Raw genomic sequence first — 12925 nt, 5'->3', positions numbered from 1 at the left:
GGCAGATGTGATACTTCGAGCTCAGACAGCCGCAATAGCATATTGTCCCTCTACAGAAAAGACAAGATGATGCAGGGCATTCGGCAAGTTATGGCAAAAGGTAGATGGGTGTGACTTAGCGAGTCCTTGTAAAAAAAAAAAAAAAAAATAGGCAGCCAGCTTCTGTTGGCAACTGTTAGTGAAATTGTTTCTTTAGATAGCACAGACTCTGCTGTTTCAGCATGCTTATGCCTTGATTTTAATGACACGATATCTGAAAGCTGTAGACGTTTGGGAAGCTATCCAGCCAACTGTTTTGTTTACTACACTTTTGCTGAATGTTATCAATAAGACTAAAGATTGCACAATAAAAAGTGCCTGGCTTTAGTAGAACATATTGTGTTCACCACAAACATATTCCCTCGTTCAATAAAAGCGGGATAAAGTGTTCAGTGGACGAGATTGTGGTGCACACACAACACACTTTCTGTCCCCTGAAGTGAAGTGTGTGGTGGTTTCAAAGCATTTTTCTCCGAGGAGCATTGCCTTGGGCAGTGCTGCTGCTGTCTTTTCCCTCGCTGGTTGTAGTGCTCGTTATAGTCTGTGTGGCAAGCCAAAGATGTAATGGAAGGGAAAGTTTGCTTGGGCATGAGAAGTTCATGGGAGATGGAAGCCAGATCAAAAAAAGTTTTTCTGAAACCCCTTCTTATGGTCTGCATCAATTATGCTACACAGATAGCCTTGTATTGAAGCTGAACTTTGTATACATACACACAAATGCAAGCTGTTGTGATAATCAGTGTGTGGCAGAAAGCTGGATCTTGTTTCTTTTGCATACTGAACAATTTTTTATTTCATAAATTTTAAGTAAAATCCATTCCCTCCTCCCATCCTTCTCTTACGAGGATAGTTCAGTGAACTTCAGTCACTCCAGACCGTTTCTGCTTTGTGTGAGTGGTGAGAGAATAAACTGAAAGCATGCAGAATGTTGCGGATGTCTGAAGCGTTCTTTATTCACAATTCTTCGCATATATATACAGCAAATAGGTGATATGACTTGCAGCATGATAGTCTAAGAACAGGAGAGGCAGCAGCAACTACGAAGATGAGCTGCCGCTTGCACTGCTGTCAAATGTATCGGAACTAGTCGCCGTTTCAGATGGCTGCTCTCGATTATCATCTTCAGAGGCACTTGTCTTCACGAGGAATCCTGAAATTTCTTTCTGCCAGGGTGGGGTTGGCCGTGGGCAGTAAGCATTGCCACCGCCGTACTTATCTGAAATGTGGAAAAAAAATTTGTGGTTGTGAATGCATTGCTGTATGTACTTGCGTGAACAAGAAAGGTGGTGTATTTCAATGTGAACAGCAGCCTTTTCGGGCAGATGTACTTTGTCCAGTGCTGAGGTTCTAGCTTGAGAGCTTTAACATGAGTACATTGTCATAAGGGGTTGAGGTTGTTAAAATTGTGAAGCATGAGCAAAATGCTGTTCAATAATGGCTGAACAGAATTTTAAACTGCCATTGTGTACACTGATTACCAAAAGCCCACTTTAGTGCAGATTCCAAGCAAACAAGCTTTTTTCAAATGTGACAAACGGCACGTAATGCACAAGTCGCTGAACCATTTTCAGCTAGAAAATTTTATGCAGGACACTGCCTATACTACGGAGTGGTACAACGGCACTATTACCCAGTATTTTTAATGTGGCTGCACTGTGCAACAGATTGCACAAGCAGGCTGTTTCTTATATGCAGCCTGGCGCTGGTGCTTACAACTGAAATACCTGTGTCGTTCACACCACCACAAAGGCCGCAATTTGTCTGAGACTGATTTCGTCAGCACGCTGCAGTAGCTTCGCAACAGCTCACGAATATGAAACCACTACCGTCTCCACCTTGCTTCTGTGCGATCGGCAGCTGTCGGAAATGCAAACGAGTTTTTGCAAATGCACCGTGCTTCAATCTTGCTGGTTGAAAAAATAGTGACTGGCATATTAAGGGACGTAATGTATCTGTGTTGCCAAGTTCACGGACCGCTGCTGCAACTGTCCGTGCGTGTTACTGGCACTTTCCTCAAGGATACAAAATATTGCTCATCTGCCAGTGTTGTATCGCTAACCTTTAAAGAAAGTGCTTCAGCCTTAAGACGTTGGCAACAGTGTTTAACAATGACAGAAGGAGTAGCCCCACGTCCCGTCATAGTAAGTTTCGCGCGCAGGATCAAAACACAGCCACCCCTACTGGTACAGAGACTTGCGCCCACTGTATCACCAACGTGTCAATGAGAATGGGCGTGCACGTGAATATGTGCACCATATACACACAATAAATGACTGGCTACACCGACAGCACACGAGTGGTCAAAGCAGAATGTTTCGCGACGGTCCACAAGAGTAAGCGAGTTGCTAGCGATAATACATCTTTGCTAGAAGGTATTGCAACACACAAAACAGCTACGTTTCAAAGCTTATGTGCAGCAAGAACAAATCTACCGGAACTGAGCACACCCGCGAGCGATTAGGTGGAAATAATCGTGTAGCAACAGCACCGAGGAAACTTACAGAATCAGAAACGTGACAAGCTGCTGCTTCAAAATATTTAGCAACTAATGAATGAAGAGCAAAACACTAATCCCGATTCAATTGGTACGTAGAAAATCTGGACAGCTTGGAATGCATATTTAGCCCGCTTTTAGAACAAGCACCATATGCACTGCTCCCCCGATTGGACATAGCCTAATCAGCTGCAAAAGCGCTTTTGCATCTTCTCTGAAGCTTGGCCAAAGCTTCGTGTGTCATTCACCCGGTCATCGGTTACGATATCCCGAAACAGGTTTGTTATGCCGCACCGGTGTCGGACGCCTACTGTAAACATGGAGGCAGTTAAGGCAAGCAATTGACGCGTGGCCACGTGATCAAACATGGCAGCGCCCACAGGATCGCCGCGAAAAGGGGTGAATGACGCGACCCTAGGTGACCCAAGTTGGCGGGAAAACGGTCGGAGGCAGGCAAACGCCGGAAAGGGCTTAGAATGCTAATAAACTAAATGAGATGAAAACATTCGTAAGCAGTCATCCGTTGGAGAGGGGCAAAAAGTGCCGCGTAACCTGCTGAAATGAAGGTAATATCGACCGGTGAGCCGGGGCTGCATTGTCTTACCAGCGTGCATTTTCCGTTCCTTAAGCACTGCATCGCTAATTGGCACGACGCCAAGTCTCTGCTATCGGCCACACTCTGTCAAGAATGATAAGAAACGAATAGAATCGAAGGAAAAGTATTTCATAACTCGGATCTGGTTTCGATTACCACGGCCGGTGGATGTGACGGACCACCGGCAGAAACCGCGCCACGAGAACGGAAGGCGCGCAAACTCGTATTCTTACATTAATGCTCGTGCTACCGACAGTTAACACTTAAAACCTCTACACGAGAACAAAACATGACAGCGCTTAAATGTCATGCGATTTCTCTCGTACTCGCGCCATCACTGTGCAGATATTAACGAAGCATTACACTGCTACACAATGCCGCGAGCTTTTCCGCCGCATATCAGACCACATACCTCCTTTGGTCTTTCGAGAAGTCGGTGAGCTGGAACTGGAGGCACCTGCGGGACTGCTCACAGTTTTCCTGAAAGACTTTGCACCAACAACTGCGGAAGAGACATGACACGATGTTGTGCGAGAACCGCCTTTTCTGCGAACTCAAGAGTAACCACAGCTCGCGCATACTTACCTCGGCTGGCACCGTCCGCCTTCGTTCGCACCATGGCTACTGCGTCGCCTTGACGCAAAGTAATGCCTATGAGTGGCACAAGGCCTCCCTCGAAATGGTCGGCACAGTAAAGCGCTCAACGCTGAATAGCACAACTATCCGTACCCTGATCACTCGCACTGGGCCCAAAGTGGCGCGAAATTTTGCGCGCGTTTTGATGTACAACCGTTCTGCATATGTTTTTTTTTAACTTGTATTGTAAACAAAAAAGTGTAAGTATTAGTAGTTAATTTTTTATAGTTTGTTTTACTTATTCGAACGCGTTACTAATACCTATAAAGAATTATTTTAATTTACTGCAGAACTGAGAAAGATGTCTGCTACCATTTGCAAGCGCTTTGTGGCTGCGTGGGTTGCTAAAAGTAAAGGTTTATTTGCCCGATTCTGTTTGTTCTACGGCTAGGTCAGCGTTTGTAAACAATTCTGTGCGTTTCAAGTTCTGTTACTTTACTTTTCTGGCAGTGAAACGAGAGCTACAGGCGGGTACTTATAGCAGCGTCTGAAAGCCGAAACCATCGAACAAATCTAACTGCCCTGCCATGAGTCGTGGTAAGGAGCGTGATGTTAGCCCGCATGAAAATCACTGTTGCAATTTTTATGCCGTTTCAGCACCTCAGTCGTAGTTTTAAAGACTTCATTACAGCGCAACTTTGTCCATTAATGCATTCATTTCTTCCGCAGATGGTGACTCTGCTCCCATGACAGTGTACAAGAAAGCAGAACTACAAGATTATGTGCAGCCACAAAAGTCAAAGTCTTCGAAAAAGAAGGGCTCCAGTTCAAAACTGGAGGCAAGCGAGTAGTTTTACGAACACACGTGCATGTGAATTCGTTGTAAATGTCCGTATACCATGACTTCCAGCGTTTATCGAAGCTTATTCGTGTATTCGCATCGCAGCCAGCGCAAGACACTCTGGAGCAGCTGGAGTCGAGCTTGAACAGCAGCCAGGTATCGGAACAGGCAGTTCCTGATGAGGAGCGGTCGAACATCGCTATGACGCAGAACGCGTCGCGTCGAAAGCAGCGTTTCGTCAACTTGTACAGCCGGGAAGGACGGGCGCGTGACGTCGTGTTGCTGCCCGGCCGACATCCGTGCGAATGTCAGGCCCACCGCCACGCGCTCATCAACAACTGTCTCCGCTGCGGCCGCATCGTCTGCCGACAGGAGGGGTCGGGCCCATGCTTCACCTGCGGCAATTTGGTGAGTCTTCAAAAGACCATCCCTCTTTATTAATTTATTCATTTTTTTATTTTTTCGTTCATTAATTCATTTATTTATTTATTTTTATTCAGCATTGATTTAGACACAGTGAAGGTCTTGGATGACAAGGCTAAAGGCAGAACATTGTCTGCCTGACTGAGGCCCTGTCACCCATACATTGCTCAACGGTAAGGTAGGATATCACAAAATATAGTATAATACACATGTCAATAGCACGGATCACACATACATAGCATACATTACAAACATAGATACGTTAAATACAAGAATCATTGTACAACTTTCTAAGCAGAAACAGTTTCGGTCCAACAGAGTAATATGAATACGAAAAAATATTACAAGCACAATATGAAACCGACTTAAAATAATTATACATAAAACACACAAGAAACCAATTAGCACTATGTCAATCGGAAAGGGAAAGCAAATATTATTTCATAGCGCTTTTAAAGCAGTTTAATGATCTGAAGTTTTGCGCGATAGTCATCATGTTAGGATGTGCATTTACGAAGGATGGGACTAAGTATGCTAGTTGTTTTCTACCGTAGTTGGTCCTGCAAAATGGAACTGTAATATGGTCATGTCTGAAATTGTATTGGGTGTAACTTGAGAGGTAGTTTTGATAAAAAATTTGTGAATTTTTCTCGAGTTCTCCTCGTATGTATATAGCGAGCTCAAGTTCGTATAGTTGATTAATTTTTAAGCGTCCATGTTTCAAGAAAAAAGAATGTGTGTGTATATATATATATATATATATATATATATATATATATATATATATATATATATATATATATATATATATATATATATATATTACAAGACTTACTTATTTAAATCGATGTTCCTCCCAGTACAAGCCGATCAGGCACTCTTTGTAGCAAAAGAGCCACAGAGAACCTTGCTCAACATTAAAAGTGTCATATTGATTGACAAAACATCTTATCAGACGAGCCTTTGTCTTAATGTGGGGAAGTGCGAAAGTTGTTTTTGTAGGAGGAGACTCACTGTGAGGAGCAGGATCTACAACCTCTGTAAGAGGCCATCTGTGGCCATTGTAATCTTTTGCAAAGCACTTCACAGCCATGCAACATGAAGCATTGCATCTGGAACTTGCAATAGGCCTCTGCATTTTCTAAATCCATGCATTCCTTTGGCAGGTGTGCACGAATGAAGAAAAGGAGATCCTGTCTCATGATTCTAAGAAGAGCCACCAACTTAGGAACAAGCTCATGAACCAGACTGTTGATGAAAATCTTGCCAAGGCGATTGAGCATAAGAATCGACTTCTCGAATACGATCGCACCTCGTGAGTTACTGCTCATTTCAGTTTTTATGAGAGCAATGTGTACTGCATGTCATTTGTGCATGCACTGCCAAAGCAAAACCCCTTTCTACCAACTATTTGTGTGCTATCATAATATAGCACGCTGAGTACAGTATCGTGCTTGTGGTCATGTTTCAGTACTCACCTTCTCCAAAATAATGGTAGGCACAACTTGCAAAACTTGCAACTCGCAAGGCTTGTTCCACGGTGTTCATGCCAGGAAAACACAGCAAGCTTAGTTGTGTATTTACACCTGGCAATGGGCAAACAAAAACATATGACATGGGACAACCAGGAAGGATGGAGAAAAGCTTGTGCCTATCCAGATTTCTCAGATGAAGTTTGCTTTGAATGAACTATTTATATGGTTAAGGTAAATATGTGCTGGTTCTTTGATTTTTAAGATTTCCACCCAGCAGCACTGCTTGTTAGAGAATATAGTCGACCCCAGTGGGACCGCAAGTTTTGGTTAAATTATCCAAGAGATCAAATTAATCAACGGATTTTTTTAAATGTTATTACTTGAAGTATTCTGTCGATAGTGGCAGACAATACTTCAATACAGTGTTACAATAACTGTGCACGTTTTTGTCGGTCGATGATGCATAGACTAACCACACTGACAAAATCTTCAAAAGAGACCTCCCAGTGCACAGAGCAAGTAGTAATCAGCACTGCAGGACAGGTTGCTGTCGTCACCTAGGGAACCAGTAGCACTGTCTTTGAAATTCTTTTATTTTCAAGTTTTCAGTAGCTGCTGCATGCATGAAAGAGCGCCAGTGCTTTAACATTCATTTCGGGTGCTTTCGCATGAGCCTGTGACATGCTATTGCGCTCAAACTGAGTTATTTTTCCTTCCATAGTAATGTATGGTTTTTCGTCGGGAATTCTCAGTGTGCTTGAAATAAGTGAAAAGTATAATTAACTGAGAGAAAATTATCGGGAGTCAACTGTAGTAATTTTTTTCATCCAGCTACATTGTATTTTCACGATGCGCCACATTTCAGATGAGGTTGTACAAAGTAAACTACATTTGAACAGGTAGCAAAGCCCTCACACATGGGACTCGGGAGTGCCATGACACTGGTGTTCTAACTGTAATGCCTGTAAGCGCAGCATTTATTTTACTGTGTTGCCTCATTGCTGTTCTACCTGAAGGTTGGTCTCATAGAGTATGCTGAGCAATAAGACACACTGACACACTCTAGACACACTGACGAAACATATTCATCTTCAGGGTGCAGTGATCACCCATAGTGAACTACCATTTGCAGTAGCATAAATATACAAGGGTATCAGTGAAGAAGCTATTATCATTCGTGCATAAAACACGGTACTTCATAATCAAGGCTATCACAGAGTCACTGGCTGATACAAGCATTGCTCGGCAGACTGGTTTCGTCACATTCGGCACCGTTATGACAGTAGTCCTTGCCATTTTCTCCCACTAACTTGGTATCAAGGCCACATTGAAGGAAATGCCAAAAGCAGTGCCATTGGGTATATTTGTTGTGCGTCACTATAGCTTAGTAGCTATGGCGTTGCATTACTGAGCTCAAGGCCGTGAGTTCAATTCTGGCCACAGCAGCTGCATTTTAATGGGGGTTAATATGCAGATGTTTGCATACTTAAATTTTAGGCGTGTTCGAATATTCGAAACTTTTGAAAAACGAATCAAATAGGACGTACACTATTCGACCCGGTCTTTGAATCGAATATTCGCTATTCATAAATGTGAATATTTTTCTGTGGAGGCAAAATGCGAAAACACCTGTGTACTTAGATTTAGGTGCACGTTGAAAAATCCCAGGTGGTCCATATTTTCTGAGTCCCCCACTACGGCATGCCTCATAATCAGAAAGTGGTTTTGGCACGTAAAACACCATAAATTTATTTAATTATTTAATATTTTTCTTATATTTTTTGAATATTTCAATATGTCAAATGTGCCCGATGAAACATAAGATTGGAGCAAAGGTATGCTTAATTTTAACCCTCGCAGGTATAGTATAGACATAAAACATGAGAACTTTAGTGGAGAAGGGTACATCTCTTAGGTAGCCATACTCTGCAGACTATATATACAGCGATCACTTGCACTCTCTGAAGAGCTCTGTGCATGCGAAGAAACTACTTGTTTCTTCACTAACTTGCTAACTTTAAGAATACTAGGATGTAAACATTATTTTCATTGTGATAACGGCTGTTCATTATTTGAAACCTATTTGAAAACTGTTCAATATTTGATTCACTTCTGGCAGTATTCGATTCATATTTGATTAGGTCTCTAAAATCACTATTCACACACCTCTCATAAATTTAGATGCATGTTTAGGAATCCCAGGTGCTCAAAATCAATTTGAATACCCCCACTATGACATGCCTCATACTCATACCATGGTTTTGACACATAGAACTCCTCAATTTAATTTTACTTTAATTCTGTATATTTCTAGTGAACTTAAGGGGGAAGTTAAGGGGTAATCCCCTCAACACCACTCCTATTGCAGTATCTCTTTGTTCTCACCTCCCGGCCTTTTGATCTCAAGAAGCAACTTTGTCATGGTACAGTTAGGAAATAGTTGCCCTTTAGCCCAGTACCCACAGGCTTAGTGGCATTAGTGGCGTAGTGAAACTCTATTGGTTCTGTCTCAGTAATTTCTCAAAATGGTGAGTGCTCAGAGCCATGCATTCTTTTAACAGGAGAGCATTCAAGTGTTTAACTATGCATCCTTTGCATCTGTGAGCACGTCCTCTAAAGTTGTTGATATGGCAGTGGCCACTCTGCATTGTGTTGGTACGGAACATGGCCAGATGAGAAACCGCAACTGCATGTGAAATGCAAGCGTAGTTGCTCTCTTTTGTTATAAGTCCTTAGCATGCATGGGGATTGTCTAATGCTAGAAATTACAGAGCCAGAAAAGGCTGCATGCTCGCATAATGCGTGCATCAGCACCCTTCAGTAGCATTGTGTGGAAAGAAACTGTTTTTTCCGAAAAGCTAATCAAGGAAACATGGCTTGATTCCTCGTGGAGGTAGCAAATGTGATGTGCAAAAGCTTCTTTAAATCGAAGTTGCAAGCAGAATCCTAGAAAAATAATTTGTGATCTTCAGTGAAAATGTCTTTGGGCGATTTTCTAAAAACTCCTTGGATTGTCACGACACAATGAAATGTGAACAGCCTAGTGCGTGGATTTTGGTAAATGCTGTACTGTGTAACATTGCTCATAAAAAACCGTTGCACATGTGCAATTAAGCTAAAGGGCTTGCGACTTCATGTCTTGCTCTCCTCTTATCTACCCTTGTTCAGCTTATTAGTATTCTGATATCATACCGTTGAAGTGATACAGGCCTCTGCTTTCCTTCAATGCTTGTCTGTGGACGTGCTGTCTTGCGCAAGAGGCTGAAAAATATCTCTGCCCACTCGCATCGACTAAGAGGCATTGTAGAAAAGCAGAGGCTTGCAGTGCTCCACTGGCATGATGTTGAAATGCTGTTCAGTTAAGTGACAGTTGAGAAGATGAGAGCAGGAAGTGAAGCTGTGGGCGTGGTTGGATGGCGCAGCATGTACTGAAAGCCACACACTCTTTTGTTCACGTTTCATTTCATTGTGGCAGCGTGACAGCGTCAGTCAGTTTTACTGAAAAACTAATGTTCATGTTTTTAGTCATTATGCATGCTTTTGCATGCATAATGCATGTTCAAGCTCTTAACCTCTTTGTTACATTTTCTTATTCTCACAATTGTGGTAACTATTCTTGCAGGGAACGTCGTACTCGAGTCATAGATGACAATGCTGACTACTACTCCTCTGACAACAAATGGCTTACACTTGAGCAACGAGAAATGATTCGTAAGAAAGAACGGGAGCTGTACGCAGAGCAGCATGCTTCAAGACGCCAACAGAAGGTTCATTAACCTTTCACTCAAGAGTTGTGGCAGTATGAGCTGCACTGGCCTCTGGCTTTCTGTTGTGTCTACCTGACATTGTAAAATATGCTATTAATGTCATTAAATTCCTGCTGTGGTGGCTTAGTGTCCATGGTATTCTGCTTATGAGGTTGTGGGTTAAGCAATTCTCTGCTCTGTCAGCCACATTTTGTTGGGGGTGAAATGCAAAAACACTCGTGTACTTATATTAGATGCATGTTAAAGAGCTCCAGGTGGTTGAAATTAATCCGGAGCCGTCCACTACGGCAATCCTCTTAGCCCATGTTTTCTTATGGCACATTCGACACCGTAATTTTTTCTTTACTACTCCAGACATACAACCACCAGACGATGCCATTAAGAGAATGCAAAGACATCTTAATAATGGGACATCTTAATAAGACATCTTAATAAATCTGAATTTCATTTGTTTCAGGTGACGTTAGATTTTGCTGGGCGCCAAGTGGTGAAGGAGGAAGCACAGCATCCCAGCATCCAGAGCTTGTTGCAATCACTCGTAGCACCTATGGCCGAAGCAAATGTCAACGACCGTGTGTGTAAAGAAGTGGAATCCACACATTTTATGGATCCGGCTCTGGATATGCCGCCTCCTGAGGTAAGTGCACTTGAGAGATTAAAGGCAGTGAAAATTTACTCTGCTAAAACTTGCCAGACCCATTACACTATCTTTACTACAGTAATCCCTCATTATAACGGAAGTCAGTGGGACGACAAAAAAAATTATTCTAAGCGGTAATTCGATATCAGCGAACACTCGAGAAAAGGTAAAGCAGTCGAGCTTTAATTGAGCCACAACTGCGAGGATGTCAAAATACAATGTATTCAGTGAAGCAAAACTTTATTCAGGTGTAAGAAAGGCAGGGAGCTTTGGCTGTTTCAAGTTCTTACCAGATACGAGCAACCCCTGCTTTAATTTGACCAAACATTGCACGAGACCATGGTCGCCGCCCATGCATACAACTTTATTTCACAGCAGGTATAGGTACTCCCAAATCTGCACCATAGTTGGCACTTCACGTGGCTCTTCATCCGCCGGCTCTCTGTCCTCATTGGGGCCACGAACAGTGTCAATTAGTATATCCGCATCCATCGCTGAGGCAACCACGGGAGCAGCAACATCAGCCAACGCGAATGTCTTCACGTCGCCTTCTACCTCTTGGCTAGCAATTTTATGAACAGCCTCATACAGATTGCTGCAAGTCCGGTCATCATCAGGCTGGTCATCGTCAGGGTAGCTGACAATGGCGTGGGAAAAGCCGGCTTGCACAGAGCAGTTGGTGACCTTCGAAGGTGCAAGTTATTTGCTTGAAAAGTTCAGCAAATGGATTGCACCAGGCAAATCAATGTTTGTACCTCTTGCTGGCATCATACACTGTGTGGAGTCTCTCACCCATTCTCTTGGGACAAAGGAACGAGAACACAGTAGTGCAAACAATCGCAAGGGCATTTATTGCACCTTCCATAGGTCAATGCCTGCTAGCCGAGTTGCTATCCACAAAACATGCCGTTAGGCGCGTGACATGTCTAGAAGTTCGACTCACCGCGACCGGATAACAAGCAAATATGTTCTGCCCATGCTGGTTCCCAACGCCTGGTCGTTCGCGCGTACGGTCACGCAAACGGTGGCGCAATTGAAGGATGCCACGCGAGACGATCTCGCAGAAGCATGGATCAGTGCACGCGCGGGACGTCCGCGTCGTACGCCGACCCGCAGCCAACGAGGAAGCGCTTCTCCCTTTTCGCGCCCAAGTAACCCCGCCCGGCGTTAGCAGCGCAACACTCCCGCCATCTCCTGTGCTGCGCCTCAACCAGGCTGACTGCTGCGGGCATCACGCAGGCCAGGCGGCGAAGCTGGACCGCAGGAGGTGGGAGCCACGCGGGAAAACAACACATCAGGGGACGCATGAGAGTCTCGCATCCCCACAACTGTAAGCATGCGCTGCAAAAGAGCCTTGCGGTACAGCTTTCGGGTGGTCTCTATGATGCCCCGATTCATCGGTTGCAGTACCGCGTTTGTGTTTGCAGGCAAAAATTTCACAGCGATCACCTTGAGGTTGTCGATTTTCCTGTGGCTCGGACAGTTGTCAATTATAAAAAGTACTTGCCCAATTCTTTGCATCGAATCATCTATCCAGAAGGCACACATAGTCTTCAAAAATAGCAGCAGTCATCCATGCTTGCTTATTAGTTCTGTAGATGCTGCATGCATTCCTTGGAAGTATTTTGCATTTGCATTTTGGAAGCACCGCAGCTTCTCCGTCTTCCCCAGTATCAAAAAGGGAAACTTGTCCTCGCCTGTTGCATTGGCACTAAACATCACCGTGACGCGTCCCTTGCTCTATTTTCCTCTGGATGAGGATCCGCCAGTGGTAGTGAACATGCGATTCTATAGCATCTTGTAGAAAAATGCAGCCTCGTCTAGGTAATAGATCTCTTTGTCTTCATACTTTTCAAGCAGCTTTTTAGTCATACTTGAAGCCAATGTTGGCGCCATATGTCTACAGTAGCATGGTTCGTGGCTGCGCTTTCACCAACGATCGACTTTGAGGCCACGCGGTGTCGTTTCTTGAACCGCTCAAGCCAGCCGTTGCTGCACTTGAAATCCTTATGGCCCATTTAGAGGATGAGAGCTTTAGCAGTAAGTGCAGATCCATGTACTATCAGCATCAAATG

General features: G+C 43.7%; 2 protein-coding genes across 2 annotated transcripts in view; one reads left to right on the top strand and one right to left on the bottom strand.

Moving 5' to 3' along the window:
• Positions 1-967: 967 nt before the first annotated feature.
• Positions 968-3897, bottom strand: LOC135919426 (PCNA-associated factor-like). The gene is made up of 3 exons (XM_065453254.2): positions 3714-3897; positions 3541-3630; positions 968-1255 (listed from the first exon to the last, which is right to left on the bottom strand). Exons 1-3 carry the CDS (start codon positions 3745-3747, stop codon positions 1077-1079), a joined length of 303 nt encoding a protein of 100 aa, XP_065309326.1. The 5' UTR covers positions 3748-3897; the 3' UTR covers positions 968-1076.
• A 146-nt stretch (positions 3898-4043) lies between these two features.
• LOC135919423 (activating signal cointegrator 1) overlaps positions 4044-12925 on the top strand; it is a 21909-nt gene continuing 13027 nt past the window's right edge. Inside the window, exons 1-7 of the mRNA XM_065453246.2 lie at positions 4044-4114; positions 4215-4301; positions 4434-4543; positions 4651-4953; positions 6135-6283; positions 10066-10210; positions 10668-10847. Of these exons, the coding sequence (XP_065309318.1) occupies positions 4292-4301; positions 4434-4543; positions 4651-4953; positions 6135-6283; positions 10066-10210; positions 10668-10847 (897 nt within the window). The 5' untranslated portion in view covers positions 4044-4114; positions 4215-4291. The remainder of the gene's footprint in view (positions 4115-4214; positions 4302-4433; positions 4544-4650; positions 4954-6134; positions 6284-10065; positions 10211-10667; positions 10848-12925) is intronic.

Source organism: Dermacentor albipictus, chromosome 1 (genome assembly GCF_038994185.2).
Source record: "Dermacentor albipictus isolate Rhodes 1998 colony chromosome 1, USDA_Dalb.pri_finalv2, whole genome shotgun sequence".
Taxonomy (NCBI): Eukaryota; Metazoa; Arthropoda; class Arachnida; order Ixodida; family Ixodidae; genus Dermacentor; species Dermacentor albipictus.
Note: the sequence above shows the minus strand (reverse complement) of the source record. Positions and strands in the feature narration are given on the sequence as shown.

Bases quoted from the DNA above. Each gene is read 5' to 3' on its own strand.
- LOC135919426 (XM_065453254.2), bottom strand. From the start codon at position 3,747: ATGGTGCGAACGAAGGCGGACGGTGCCAGCCGAG. The intron at 3,631-3,713 runs GTAAGTATGCGC...TCTCTTCCGCAG, and splicing joins GGCGGACGGTGCCAGCCGAG to TTGTTGGTGCAAAGTCTTTC. The intron at 1,256-3,540 runs GTATGTGGTCTG...TCCACATTTCAG, and splicing joins TTCTCGAAAGACCAAAGGAG to ATAAGTACGGCGGTGGCAAT.